This window comes from Lolium perenne, chromosome 2, assembly GCF_019359855.2.
Source record: "Lolium perenne isolate Kyuss_39 chromosome 2, Kyuss_2.0, whole genome shotgun sequence".
NCBI classification, from domain to species: Eukaryota; Viridiplantae; Streptophyta; class Magnoliopsida; order Poales; family Poaceae; genus Lolium; species Lolium perenne.
Genome location: NC_067245.2, coordinates 68,481,831 through 68,496,795, shown reverse-complemented (window position 1 = coordinate 68,496,795; position 14,965 = coordinate 68,481,831). Strand labels below are relative to the sequence as shown.

General features: G+C 45.6%; 1 protein-coding gene across 1 annotated transcript; it reads right to left on the bottom strand.

The window, feature by feature from the left end:
* Positions 1-400: 400 nt before the first annotated feature.
* Positions 401-5,781, bottom strand: LOC127332873 (uncharacterized). The gene is made up of 9 exons (XM_051359207.2): positions 5,212-5,781; positions 3,043-3,936; positions 2,735-2,896; positions 2,459-2,641; positions 1,636-1,745; positions 1,453-1,539; positions 1,312-1,353; positions 1,165-1,213; positions 401-936 (listed from the first exon to the last, which is right to left on the bottom strand). Exons 2-9 carry the CDS (start codon positions 3,924-3,926, stop codon positions 870-872), a joined length of 1,584 nt encoding a protein of 527 aa, XP_051215167.1. The 5' UTR covers positions 3,927-3,936; positions 5,212-5,781; the 3' UTR covers positions 401-869.
* Between the last annotated feature and the right edge of the window lie 9,184 nt (positions 5,782-14,965).

The window sequence follows — 14,965 nt, the reverse complement described above, 5'->3', positions numbered from 1 at the left end:
TGTCTTAAACAAATAAATATTTGGCTAAATTTTGTGCAGTCTGTCAATGTCACCACAACCCTTTTAAAAGAAGATTATTAAAAATATAAGTGCGTTTCGTCTATCTAAAATCAAGGTGAACAAACCTGAGTGCGCTCTTTTCTCCAGCCATCCATTGCAGTTGACAGGCACAGATTGGGAGCGGAAAAGGCCGCTTGGTCACGTGCTGCCGCTGGAAGGGCCTTGGCACTCTACCCCCTAGCAGACTAGCACCGCCCGACTCCACACTGTAAAAAAAATTCGGCATTTCTCCAGGCATATATGCCTCCAGCCATGTTCTACCACACTTCTTCCCATTACCAGAATAATAATGTACTCCCTCTCTCTCAAAGAAAAAGAGAACACCAATTATGTACTCAAGTTAACCAAAGCTCGGATACTTCCTTATATTCCCCAAATGAAACATGCATGTATGATCTGTATGCCTATACGACTATACTCTCGGTGTCATATGCATGCACCAAATCTTTTCTGCTTTGCTGTTAACTACCAAAAATACTCTTCTGTAGAGTAGAATTACAAGGATGCTTAGATGTATCAGCAGGGGAATGGCCCCAAAATCAGACAGTCAAGGAAAATGCTTCCTTCGGATGTACAAAATTGCCAATGTTGACGTTACTGTATCTGGAGTTGGTTTATATGATCTACAGGAAACCACAAAAGTGCTTGCGATCCACTATAATATGGCTTCAGCGTAACGTACTGAAGCTTTCCTGCGCCTGAAGTATACCACGTCTAATCTACAATATGTCGTGTAGAGTATATCTATCTAATCAACAGCATCTGAAGGAGAATGCATTTCTAATGACTGCACTTGCTCTGCTGGCTGGTCAGGTCTGCTTGTAGAAACAACCGACATCTGGAAAACCTGGAAGAGCTGGGACGATCTCATCAGCACTGCAAAAAAGCTCACATGGTTCAGAACTTTGCCACCAGATTAACTAACAGGAGATAGACATGTGAAGTGCTTTGGTTTCAGTATAATTTGTTTTGTCGCAACAATTATAAGATCAGTCTTGCTGCATTGACTTCAATCATTTTAGGTTGCATAACAACAGCTTGATAAAGCATCCTAAAAGTTGATAGATGGTAGCTGAATATGCTGACATAAATAGGGAAACTCACATCTGTTCATCTGCTGCCTCTTCGCCCAAGCCACCTGCCACTTGTCCACCTAGAAGAATTACAAAACAATCTTAGTACTAAAAGGACTGTGAAGGTGGCAACATAATACAAGGACAGCCATAGTCTAGGGAAATTTCGTATGGATACCTTCTACAGGATTTATCTCCAAGCCATTCGGCACTTGTCCAGCTATAAGAATTGCAAAACATGTTTAGCAATAAAAGGACTGCAAAGGTGCAAGCAACATACTACAAGGACAACCATAGACCAGGGAAATTTCATATATACCTTCTGGAGGATTTATTTCCACTTGAGAGTGAGAAGGTTGGCTGTGATCTGCTGAATCTCCGTAAGATGATCCTGTCGCATCTCCACCTAGAAGAATTACAAAACAAGCTTAGTAATAAAGGGACTGCGAATGCGCAACATAATACAAGGACAACCATAGAATAGGGAATTTCATATGGATACCTTCTAGAGGACCGATTTCCATCTGAGAGTGAGAAGGTTGGTTATGAGCTAGTGGTAGAGCCATTTCTGGTGCACGCCCATTTTCTAGCCCATGGTTCCCTGCAGAGTTCCTGCATTTGCAACACTTCCAGACTTGAGCATTGATGTCCTTTATTCCTAAACTAGTGATGTTAAAAAATATATATTGAGTAACGTACAACCTTGCATAATCAGTGTAACAAAACAAACTAATGCCATGGATAGAATTAGTTAAAAGTCAGGGAATGGATTAGCACCCAAAATTGCAAAAGAAACCATGGATAGAAAAAAGGCGCCAATGGCGTTTACATAAAGATGATATGGTTGGCACCTAGATGCGCAAATAAAGATTCAAATAAGTAGCCTAATGTGTAGCGCTATCAAAAATTATTCAAATATGATTCAAATAAGTAGCATATAAAAAGTACAAAGCGTGCAAATCAAGCTCTGGGACTGGCACCCTAAATGGATAATGATATTGGAAAGGAGATTAGCTCACAACTCCACCTAATGATACAAAAGGGAGCCTTGGTCTTCACCATAGTTCCAACTACTCACAACTCCCAAATTAAGCACCAAAAGAACAATCATCCAATAACTAGTCTCAAAATGTTTTAAAAAGAAAGCCATAAGCACTTAGAAACATGTCATGCAGCATTTCCACCATAGCTAAAAATTCTGAACATGGATATGAGAAACAATACATGAGATATTGTTCGAACAGAAATTACAGATGTAAGTTCACACTATACAGTAGGACAACACTGAAGCAAGCAAAAGAAAACAACCAGGACACAATCCTTACTTTAGTTTGGCTTCTGGCTTGGGGATATAACGGTAGACACGAACTGGTTCTCCCAAGATGAAGTGAGGGATCTGAGGGTTCCAGTCTGATAATAGTAGCGTTACTGTCTCGGGATACTGGAATCTCACAAAACCAAATGAGCGTTCACGAGGAATGCTCACAGACATGACAGGCCCGTAATTGCTGGAAGAAATATCATGACAATATTAACATAATGGTATAGCACTTGGGAGCTTCTTTTAAAGGCCTTCCAACACTGAAGTTACAAGACGATACCTGAAATATTCAGAAACATTTAATCCTGTGCAAATGGATCTGCTTTCAGCAGAGAATCTGATATAAATCAAGTTAGGGCCCAACACTCCCGAGTTACGTAGATGATTAGGGTAATTCAGGTATGCCTGCGAATGTTCCACCAGGACTAGAAAATTTCGAGGCCTGCGTTGAAGCATGAATTGTCATAATCAGAACGTTTAGAAAAAAGAAAAGAGATGTGCCATTGCTAATTTATGATAGAAATATAATTCAAAGTGAAAAGCATATATCTAAAGTAAACAGATTAGAGATGAGATCATAAAAAAGACCTGTCAGGAATCCAACAAACTGTATGCAGAGCCCGAAGCAACATTGGTAGGGCCCAAGGATCCAAAACAGATCCCACTGGCAGATCCTTTTGGTACAGAAGGAAGTACAACCTTGGCACCTCCCCTATGAAAACTGGTCTTCCCATCTGCAGCAGAATTCCCCTGATTTCCATCTCAAATTTTCCTGATGACCCAAATCCATGAGAGAAACCACAACTTAAACCCATCGGGCAAAGTCCACGTGTAGAGATGTAGACGCGGCAGGTGTCAGGCCACTGCCTTGAGCTACTGGGAGGACATCCAGTGACATTTGAGCACCCTGGGACACTTGACAATTGTGAATGCTGACCAGCCTGGGCAGACTGGGTCCCCACAGAAGTGCCGCTTGACTGAGCCTGAGAGTAACAAGAGGGGTGCAGAGAATCACGCACTCCATCGTCTGGGACACTTGAGAAGCCAGGGAGCTGTGAAGTTTCAGTTTGACCAGTGTGGGCAGACTGGACCGCCACAGAAGTGCTGCTTGACTGACCCTGGGAGTTCCAAGAGGGGTCCAGGAAATCACGCATTCCATCATCTGAGACGCTTGATGAACCAGGGAGCTGCGAAGTTCCGATTTGATCAGCAGGAAGAGCCTGACCCTGAGGGGCCCAAGAGGGGGGCGGGAACTCAGACCCTGGTGATGGAGCCCTGGGCAGCAACTCAGACTCCATCCTGACAATCAGGGTGCGTATGTCTGCAGCCGGTGCATTCACATACAGCCTGATATTTTCAAGTGTAAGTACGTTGAAGATGCGGTGAACAATTTCTTCTGCACCCCATCGGTTAAGCATCTGAAGTCCCAGAACTCGAGTCAGTAGCGCCTGCCGACATTCTTCACGATCCATTTCCTGTTTCCTGTACCACAGAGAACATCGTGGAAAGTTCAAAAACAAGAAACTGATAATATGCACAAGAGTAGCCCAGTAAGAAACAATGGTATACATTTCCCAGTTTGCACTTACAAAAATTGAACACCGAAAATCCAACCAAAACCCACTAGAACCTACTACTCCTATTGTATAGCATATCCACGATCAAGAACCGTTTTAGCCAACAACCTCCATGATTTCACCAAAATCAGAATCGATATAGCAGCTAATCAACAGGAACTCATCAAGCCAAGAAACTAGGAATCATGCTTTAGTGCCCCTAAATCGTAATGTACAGAACAAATCTTCCTCTGGAAAGCAAACAAGCACAGGCAGGCAGGAAGAGAAAGACGAAAGTAACAATCCGTGACAAAGAACCATTCTAGATTCGAAACTAGTTCCACAATTCTTGGCATAGTTGTATTAGGTACTCCAAAAATCAACCCCGCAAGAAGTCTTCTACCTGGGGAAGCAGAGAAGCACAGGAAGGAAGAGGAGGATCAAGAACCATTATTCTAGCCAAAAACAGCGACTAGCAATCAACCGAATTCGCAAATGTCCTACAAGATACTCCACGAATTAACCCCGCAAGAACTCATGCATCAAACCAAGAAAAGATTGAAAGAGCTCGTTTCTATTCCACAAATCAACTTCGGGGAGCAGATCGAGCAGCACAGGGAGGAAGAGAAGGACCAAGAACTACTCTAGCCAAAACAGCGTCTAGCTAGTATTCAACCAAATTCGGTACTGTTGTACAAGATACGCCACGAATTAACCCAGCAGGACCTCATGCATCAAACCAAGAAAAGATGGGAAGAGCTCTTTTCTACTCCACAAATCAATCCCGCAAGAACTCTTGTTGATTCGGGACGCAGAGCAGCACAGGGAGGAAGATGAGGATCAAGAACTACTCTAGCCAAATCAGCGTCTAGCTAGTATTCAACCAAATTCGGTACTGTTGTACAAGATACGCCACGAATTAACCCAGCAGGACCTCACGCATCAAACCAAGAAAAGATGGGAAGAGCTCTTTTCTACTCCACAAATCAATCCCGCAAGAACTCTTGTTAATTCGGGACGCAGAGCAGCACAGGGAGGAAAAAGAGGTGGAGGATCAAGAACCATTTCTATTCCCAGCCAAGAAGAGCGTCTAGTACTTAACCAAATTCGCTGCTGTTGCACAAGCTACGCTAATGCAAATCAACCCCGCAAGAACTCATGCGCCAAACCAACCAAAGATTGAAGAGCTCGTTGTACAAACCTGGTTTTAGGACGCCGGAAGGTTTCTTTCAGCACACCGGAGAAGACGACGGATACGGAGAAGAAGAGGCGGTGCTATATAGCGCCCGCGCAACCTTGCCTCTTCGAAAGGATGGTGGGGTTGAAGTGGGCAGGCCGGTAATCTGACTTGGGCCTGGGCCATATCGGGTTTGGCCTGGACCAATATCGTGTTGGGCCTGGATCTGGGCCCATGGCTTCCTCCGCTGCAGTGAGAGGCGGAGAAAGAGAGGATGGGAGGCCACCCCGGCATTCGCCGTCGTGGTGTCGACATGGACGCCGCCGGACTTGATTTTCCGGGAGGCGGCGTCCAATCTCGGCGCGGAGATGGCAGCGTGGAGTGGGCGCCGTGAGGCGGTGGGGATGCCCAGTCTGGAGCGGACTTGGTGGAGGAGAGAGAAACGGCATTGGAGATGCTCGGGGCGATGGAGCTTGGTGAAGAAAAGAGAAGGGCGATGGTGGCGGCAGTCCCGTCGTGTGAGCAAGGGGAAGAATGGTGTGGCGGCCGGGATTGACACTGGTAGACCTGAGTCACTCTCCTCGGTGGTTCAACTTTAATTTGGTTTCACTTTTCAGAAAAAATAATAATATAGACTGGAACGGAGTGGTATATTTTATATTTAACATAACATAAAATTACGATATTTTAAAGTACTTTTAGAGCATCTCCACTAGAGTCTCCCAAACATGCGCCGGCAGGTGCGCCGACATAGCCCTATCGGAAGCGCCTACAGTCCGACACATCATCCTCTCTTTGGGGAACGGCCTACCACACCAGCGCCTCCCAAACCAGTTGCCCCATAGATTTTTATGAATAAAAACTCAGAAACATGATATAAAACCGATCTCATTTAAATTTAATTATATTTTACAAGTTTGAATTAAAACATCTAGGATCATCTAAACCCTAGCCTATTGGCTGCTCGGCGGTGCGTTCGACGGTCCCGCCCCGTCGTCGCCTCCCCTCCGTCGCTGCTCGTTCGCCGTGCCGCCTCTCCCTCCGCAGTGTGACGAGAACACACCGTTCCGCCGCGTTCTCGAGGAGCTGCCACCGCTCGTCCGCGAAGAAGATGCGACCCGCCTCCTGAACCGGTGCCTGCCGGATGGAGAGGTCGACGGCGTGGCGCCACCGCTCAGCGTTGTCCTCCTAGCAGGCACGGGCGTCGTCCTGCAACTTCTTATGCGACTCGAAGAACTCGATGATCACGCCGCTGTTGTGACGCCTTCTCCTCCGGGTCTGACCTGTCGTCGGACCACTCGAGGTCCTCGCCGTCCTCATCCTCCGCTTTCGCCGCCGCCGCCGCTTCCGCCTCCTAGTGTCGAGGGTACTCCTCGGCAATGCCCTTCGATTGGGGCTTAGGGTTGATGGAATCCTGTAGGCTGACACGAGACATCGGTTCACAGACAAGCGGGGAGAGCGATTTACCCAGGTTCGGGGCCCTCGATGAGGTAAAACCTTTACGTCCCGCCTGTCTGATCTTGATTATGAAGATATTGGGTTACAATGGGGTGCCGAAGGGTTCGGCTGAGATCTCGTCGAGAGGCTAAGTGCTGCGGCGACCTAGCTCTAGACTTTTGGTGGCTAAGATTGCTATGGTTGATCGTGTCCCTCGGCAGCCCCTCTCCTGGCCTTTATATAGGAGGCCAGGTCTCAAGAGGTCTAACCGAGTACGACTAGATTTACAGTAGTTCTAAATCTAAACTTTCCTTGTTCGGCTCCTTCCTTGTCTTTCCCGCCAAGGAACCTTCTGGTGCGCCATCCAAGTGGCCCGCCTTGCCTTCAAGTGCCTTCATGGGCCTCCAACTAGATTGTACAGGATAGGGCAATGTCGGTTATCCGAAGGGTAATGCCCACGTCAGTAGCCCCCGAGTGTCTAGCCGAAAATAGTTCGGGAGAGACTAAATCATGCCTCCTCTCAATGTTCTTCTCCTTGATTGTTCTTGTTCATCTTGAATCAGCATCATCTTCTTCTGTCGGGTGCGCGTCAGCGCTCCCAATGGGAGTAGCCCCCGAGTCTAGGTACGGATGCTTGCAATCCGTGCGTAGACTCAAGTTGTACCACTCGAACGTTTTGCTCTGCCGAAGTTTTTCTGCAAGTCTTCATAGGTCATCCGATATATTTTCCACGCGTAAGGGATAATGAGTAACGTGCCCAACTTTTGCTGGTTAACTGCCGATGGTAAAACAACGTTTCCCTACACAGAATCAAGTCCCCGGGCATGATCCTGGAGTGCAAAAAAGTTCTGTCGGGTGCGCGTCCAGCGCTCCCAATGGGAGTAGCCCCCCGAGTCTGGGCACGGGCGCTTGCAACCGGGTGCATACTCGAGCTGAGCAATCATCTTTTTCTTCAGTCGTTTCTTCACAGGAATATCTTCGAGTCCTCATTTTATCGGGTGCGCTTCCAGCGCTCCCGATGTCTTCCAGTAGCCCCCGAGTCCGAACACATGACCATCCGATGTTTCTTCATTTTTCTTCGAATGCTCACGACAGTCTTTACGACGTCACTGTTGACGTATTGCTGCTGTGGTTTGACTGACAAGACTTGACCTGACGGGCCCACCCTAATTCCGCGTGGGCAGTTTTTAGGAAGTGACCAGTGCACGCGCACCGACCGAGGCGTCTCCTCGATTTTCGCACATCGTGGGAATAATGGGCCGCCGGTTCCGTTCTTCTCTTAGACGCCACGTGTACAGCCAGATCTGATCCACCTCCCACGATGCCTGTGGAGTTATGGCCACGATCTTGCATAAATTTTTACGGCATAAATAGAGGGCCTCCTTGCTTTTACTTTTCACGCCTCTCACTGCTCATCTTCTCGCCCAGCCTTTCATGTCTCCTCTGTTCTTCCTTCAAGAGCTCCACGCGCCATGGGCAAGAAGAAGAGCACTAGCGCCTCGGACGCGGCCAAAGTCAGCCGCGACTGGAGCGCCTCCGCCATTTCCAATCGCGACGTGAACAGGTTGCGAGCCCTCGGCCTCATCTCCTCATCTGACGATGACATTCGTCTTCCAGGTGCCGTTTCTCGCCCAAGGCCTCCGAAGGGCTTCACTATTATGTTCGCTGCTTTCTTGCTCCGTGGTCTCTCTCTTCCTGCCCACGAATTTCTTCGCTCCCTTCTTTTCTTCTACGGGATTCAGCTCTGGCAGCTGACCCCAAACTCCATTCTCCACCTTTCCATCTTCATTACTGTCTGTGAGGCCTTCCTCGGCATTGACCCCCACTGGGGTCTTTGGAGGAAGATCTTCTATGTGAAGCGTCATAACGACAGCAATGCCCCCCCCCCATCGTCGGTGGCGTTGGCTTTGTTGTCAGGAAGGAGGTCGACTACTTCGACTACCCGATGAAGGAATCCATCCAGGGCTGGCGCAACAAATGGTTTTGTATGCGAGACCCCTCGGTGCCTGGGCGGCGCTCGAATCTCCCTCCTTTTGAAGATGTCCTGGTAGCTCATCCGAAGAAGTCCTGGCGAAACGCCCTTTCTCCCGAAGAGAGGGTGATAGCCGACAGACTGTTCGACCAGGTCGTCGTCCTGAAGAATACGGGAGGCTTGACGATGTGCGGCACTGAGGTACTCTCAGTGTTCTTACAATGTCGAGTGCAGCCGCTAATGTCTCGACCCCACCAATTATGGCTTTATACTGGCAAGGATGACAAGTCGAGGGTCAGCTCTGCCGACCTGTCGGCTGATGAACTCCAAGATGAAGTTCGTCGCTTGACGTGCCTCAGTATGAAGGACAATATTGTCTTGACATCGGCTCGTCCCCCTTATGATCTAAACCATCTCCCGACTGAGGTAATTTTTGTTGCTTCTTGCTTGCTGTTATTGCTTCTTTCTTCGTTGTGCTTTACAAACTTTCTTCTCTTGATAGGCCTCCACCGTTGCTCAATGCTATCCTCCTACGCCGGAAAGCGGTGTGGAACCAGAGGATGACGATGATGATTCCGAGGAGATCGAGGACGTCCAGCAGGCCCTTGAGGACAGCGATGTCCAAGAGGACGACGCTGCCGAGGATGATGCCTTCATCAGGAGCAGGCGTCGTAAGCAGATAGACGAAGATTTTATTACAACAGATGAATCAAGTCCTAGCGGACAAGATAATGATGCCGTTGGAACTTCTCCACCTTCCCCTGCCAAAAAAGGGCCGTCAGGCTTCTTTGCTGCCGAAGATGACCTGGACCTGTGAGCATCTTTATCCCTTTGTGACTTGTCCTTCATTGTTCTGTATGCTAATCATTTATTTTTCTTAAACAGCTCTGATGATGATAATGTTCCTCTCGCAAAGAGGGCCAAATTATCTTTTGAGAAAACGGCATTGATGACGCGTAAAGCACACGCCCGTTGGGAAACCCAAGAGGAAGGTGTGATGCGTACATCAGCAAGTTTTCCCCCAGTAAGAAACCAAGGTTATCGAACCAGTAGGAGTCAAGGACCACGTGAAGGTTGTTGGTGGCGGAGTGTAGTGCGGCGCAACACCAGGGATTCCGGCGCCAACGTGGAACCTGCACAACACAATCCAAATACTTTGCCCCAACTTAACAGTGAGGTTGTCAATCTCACCGGCTTGTCAGAAACAAAGGATTAAATGTATGGTGTGGAAAATGATGTTTGTTTGCAAAGAACAAGTAAAGAACAATGATTGCGATGATTGTATTCAGATGTAAAAGAATGGACCGGGGTCCACAGTTCACTAGTGGTGTCTCTCCAATAAGAAATAGCATGTTGGGTGAACAAATTACAGTTGGGCAATTGACAAATAAAGAGGGCATAACAATGCACATACATATCATGATGACTACTATGAGATTTAATTGGGCATTACGACAAAGTACATAGACCGCTATCCAGCATGCATCTATGCCTAAAAAGTTCACCTTCGGGTTAGCATCCGCACCCCTTCCAGTATTAAGTTGCAAACAACAGACAATTGCATTAAGTATGGTGCGTAATGTAATCAACACAAATATCCTTAGACAAAGCATCGATGTTTTATCCCTAGTGGCAACAGCACATCCACAACCTTAGAACTTTCTGTCACTGTCCCAGATTCAATGGAAGCATGAACCCACTATCGAGCATAAATACTCCCTCTTGGAGTTACAAGTATCAACTTGGCCAGAGCCTCTACTAGCAACGGAGAGCATGCAAGATCATAAACACAACATATATGATAGATTGATAATCAACTAGACATAGTATTCCATATTCATCGGATCCCAACAAACACAACATGTAGCATTATAAATAGATGATCTTGATCATGATAGGCAGCTCACAAGATCTAAACATGATAGCACAATGAGGAGAAGACAACCATCTAGCTACTGCTATGGACCCATAGTCCAAGGGTGAACTACTCACACATCAGTCCGGAGGCGATGATGGTGATGTAGAGTCCCCCGGGAGATGATTCCCCTCTCCAACAGGGTGCCGGAGGCGATCTCCTGAATCCCCCGAGATGGGATTGGTGGCGGCGGCGTCTCTGGAAGGTTTTTCGTATCGTGGCTCTCGGTAAAAGGGTTTTCGCGACGGAGGCTATAAGTAGGCGGAAGGGCATGGTCGGTGGAGGCACGAGGGCCCCACACCATAGGGCGGCGCGAGCCCACCCTTGGCCGCGCGACCTTGTGGTCTGGGCGCCTCATCGCCCCACTTCGTATCCTCTTCGGTCTTCTGGAAGCTCCGTGGAAAAATAAGACTCTGGGCGTTGATTTCGTCCAATTCCGAGAATATTTCCTTTGTAGGATTTCTGAAACCAAAAACAGCAGAAAACAGCAACTGGCTCTTCGGCATCTTGTCAATAGGTTAGTGCCGGAAAATGCGTAATAATGATGTAAAGTATGTATAAAACATGTGAGTATCATCATAAAAGTAGCATGGAACATAAGAAATTATAGATACGTTTGAGACGTATCAAGCATCCCCAAGCTTAGTTCCTACTCGCCCTCGAGTAGGTAAACGATAACAAGGATAATTTCTGAAGTGACATGCTATCATAATCTTGATCAATACTATTGTAAAGCATATGAGATGAATGAAGTGATTCGAAGCAATGGTAAAGACAATGATTAAACAACTGAATCATGTAGCAAAGACTTTTCATGAATAGTACTTTCAAGACAAGCATCAATAAGACTTGCATAGGAGTTAACTCATAAAGCAATAAATTCTTAGTAGAAAGTTTTGAAGCAACACAAAGGAAGATATAAGTTTCAGCGGTTGCTTTCAACTTCAACATGTTTATCTCATGGATAATTGTCAACACAAAGTAATATGATGAATGCAAATATTTCCTCAAAAAAAAAATATGATGAATGCAAATAAGCAAGTATGTAGGAATCAATGCACACAGTTGACACAAGTGTTTGCTTCTAAGATAGAAAGAAGTAGGTAAACTGACTCAACATAAAGTAAAAGAAAGGCCCTTCGCAGAGGGAAGCATGGATTGCTATATTTGTGCTAGAGCTTTTATTTTGAAAACATAGAAACAATTTTGTCAATGGTAGTAATAATTCATATGTGTTATGCATAAGACGTCTTATAAGTTGCAAGCCTCATGCATAGATTACCAATAGTGCTCGCACCTTGTCCTAATTAGCTTGGATTTACATGGATTATCATTGCATAACATATGTTTCAACCAAGTGTCACAAATGGGTACCTCTATGCCGCCTGCACAAAGGTCTAAGGAGAAAGTTCGCATTGGATTTATCGCTTTTGATTATTCTCAACTTAGACATCCATACCGGGACAACATAGAAAACAGATAATGGACTCCTCTTTAATGGATAAGCATTCAACAACAGATAATATTCTCATAAGAGATTGAGGATTGATGTCCAAACTGAAACTTCCACCATGGTTCATGGCTTTAGTTAGCGGCCCAATGTTCTTCTCTAACAATATGCATACTCAAATCATTTGATCATGATAAATCACCCTTACTTCAGACAATACGAACATGCATAGCAACTCACATGATATTCAACAAAGGTGTAATAGTTGATGGCTGATGTCTACGCCCGCCTCCTTTTCCTGTAGACAGTGTTGGGCCTCCAAGAGCAGAGGTTTGTAGAACAGCAGCAAGTTTTCCCTTAAGTGGATCACCCAAGGTTTATCGAACTCAGGGAGGAAGAGGTCAAAGATATCCCTCTCATGCAACCCTGCAACCACAAAGCAAGAAGTCTCTTGTGTCCCCAACACACCAAATAGGTGCACTAGTTCAGCGAAGAGATAGTGAAATACAGGTGGTATAAATAAGTAGTAGCAACGGCACCAGAAAAGTGCTTTGCCCAGGACAGTAAACAAGCAGTAGTAACGCAGCAGTAGTAACACAATAAAACAGTAAACAAGCAGCGATAGCAGTATTTAGGAACAAGGCCTAGGGATTACACTTTCACTAGTGGATACTCTCAACATTGATCACATAACAGAATAGATAAATGCATACTCTACACTCTTGTTGGATGATGAACACCATTGCGTAGGATTACACGAACCCTCAATGCCGGAGTTAACAAGCTCCACAATTCAATGTTCATATTTAAATAACCTTAGAGTGCATGAAAGATCAATACGACTAAACCAAGTACTAACATAGCATGCACACTGTCACCTTCATGCTAAGAAAGGAGGCATAGATCACATCAATACTATCATAGCAATAGTTAACTTCATAATCTAGAAGAGATCATAATCATAGCCTACGCCAAGTACTAACACGGATGCACACACTGTCACCATTACACCGTGCAGGAGGAATAAAACTACTTTAATAACATCACTAGAGTAGCACATAGATAAATTGTGATACAAAACACATTGCAATCATAAAGAGATATAAATAAGCACTTCACTATGCCATTCATAACAGTGAATAAGTATTCTGTGAAATATAGCCTAAGAGACCCACACGGTGCACACACTGTCACCTTTACACACGTGGGACAAGGAGTCTCCGGAGATCACATAAGTAAAATTCACTTGACTAGCATAACGACATCTAGATTACAAGCATCATCATATGAATCTCAATCATGTAAGGCAGCTCATGAGATTATTGTATTGAGGTACATGGGAGAGAGATGAACCACATAGCTACCGGTACAGCCCCGAGCCTCGATGGAGAACTACTCCCTCCTCATGGGAGACAACAGCGTTGATGGAGATGGCGGTGGTGTCGATGGAGGAGCCTTCCGGGGGCACTTCCCCGTCCCGGCGGCGTGCCGGAACAGAGACTCCTGTCCCCCAGATCTTGGCTTCGCGATGGCGGCGGCTCTGGAAGGTTTCTCGTACCGTGGCTTTTCCGTATCGAGGTTTTAGGTCCAGGGGCTTTATATAGGCGAAGAGGCGGCGTCAGAAGGTCGAAGGGGCGACGACACTATAGGGCGGCGCGGCCAGGGCCTGGGCCGCGCCGGCCTATGGTCTGGGGGCCCAGTGCCCCCTCTCTGGTGGTTCTCGTGTGTTCTGGATGCTTCCGGGCAAAATAGGAACCTGGGCGTTGATTTCGTCCGATTCCAAGAATATTTCGTTACTAGGATTTCTGAAACCAAAAACAGCAGAAAACAGGAACTGGCACTTCGGCATCTTGTTAATAGGTTAGTTCCAGAAAATGCACGAATATGACATAAAATGTGCATATAACATGTAGATATCATCAATAATGTGGCATGGAACATAAGAAATTATCGATACGTCGGAGACGTATCAATGGCGTCCCCAGAAACATGGTTACCGCTCAACAAGCAACTTATAAGAAATAAGATACATAAGCGACATATTCAATACCACAATAGTTTTTAAGCTATTTTCCCATGAGCTATATATTGCAAAGACAAGGAATGAAATTTTAAAGGTAGCACTCAAGCAATTTACTTTGGAATGGCAGAGAAATACCATGTAGTAGGTAGGTATGGTGGACACAAGTGGCATAGTTTTTGGCTCAAGGATTTGGATGCACGAGAAGTATTCCCTCTCAATACAAGGCTTAGGCTAGCAAGGTTGTTTGAAGCAAACACAAGTATGAACCGGTACAGCAAAACTTACATAAAAACATATTGCAAGCATTATAAGACTCTACACTGTCTTCCTTGTTGTTCAAACACCTCACCAGAAAATATCTAGACTTTAGAGAGACCAATCATGCAAACCAAATTTCAACAAGCTCTATGGTAGTTCTTCATTAATGGGTGCAAAGTACATGATGCAAGAGCTTAAACATGATCTATTTGAGCGCAACAATTGCCAAGTATCAAATTATTCAAGACATTATACCAATTACCACATGAAGCATTTTTTTGTTTCCAACCATATAACAATGAACGAAGTAGTTTCAACCTTCGCCATGAACATTAAAAGTAAAGCTAAGAATACCAGTGTTCATTATGAAACAGCAGAGCGTGTCTCTCTCCCACACAAAGAATGCTAGGATCCGATTTTATTCAAACAAAAACAAAAAATAAAAACATACAGACGCTCCAAGTAAAGCACATAAGATGTGACAGAATAAAAATATAGTTTCACTAGAGGTGACCTGATAAGTGGTCGATGAAGAAGGGGATGCCTTGGGCATCCCCAAGCTTAGATGATTGAGTCTTCTTGAAATATGCAGGGATGAACCACGGGGGCATCCCCAAGCTTAGAGTTTTCACTCTTCTTGATCATATTATATCATCCTCCTCTCTTGATCCTTGAAAACTTCCTCCACACCAAACTCAAAACAAACTCATTAGAGGGTTAGTG

What these genes read in the sequence shown, in the direction of transcription:
- LOC127332873 (XM_051359207.2), bottom strand. Translation starts at nt 3,926, where the DNA reads ATGGATCGTGAAGAATGTCGGCAGGCGCTACTGACTCGAGTTCTGGGA. An exon ending in AATGTTTCTGAATATTTCAG is followed by an intron (nt 2,642 to 2,734) that starts GTATCGTCTTGT and finishes TATTTCTTCCAG; the next exon opens with CAATTACGGGCCTGTCATGT. An exon ending in AAGCCAGAAGCCAAACTAAA is followed by an intron (nt 1,746 to 2,458) that starts GTAAGGATTGTG and finishes TTGCAAATGCAG; the next exon opens with GAACTCTGCAGGGAACCATG.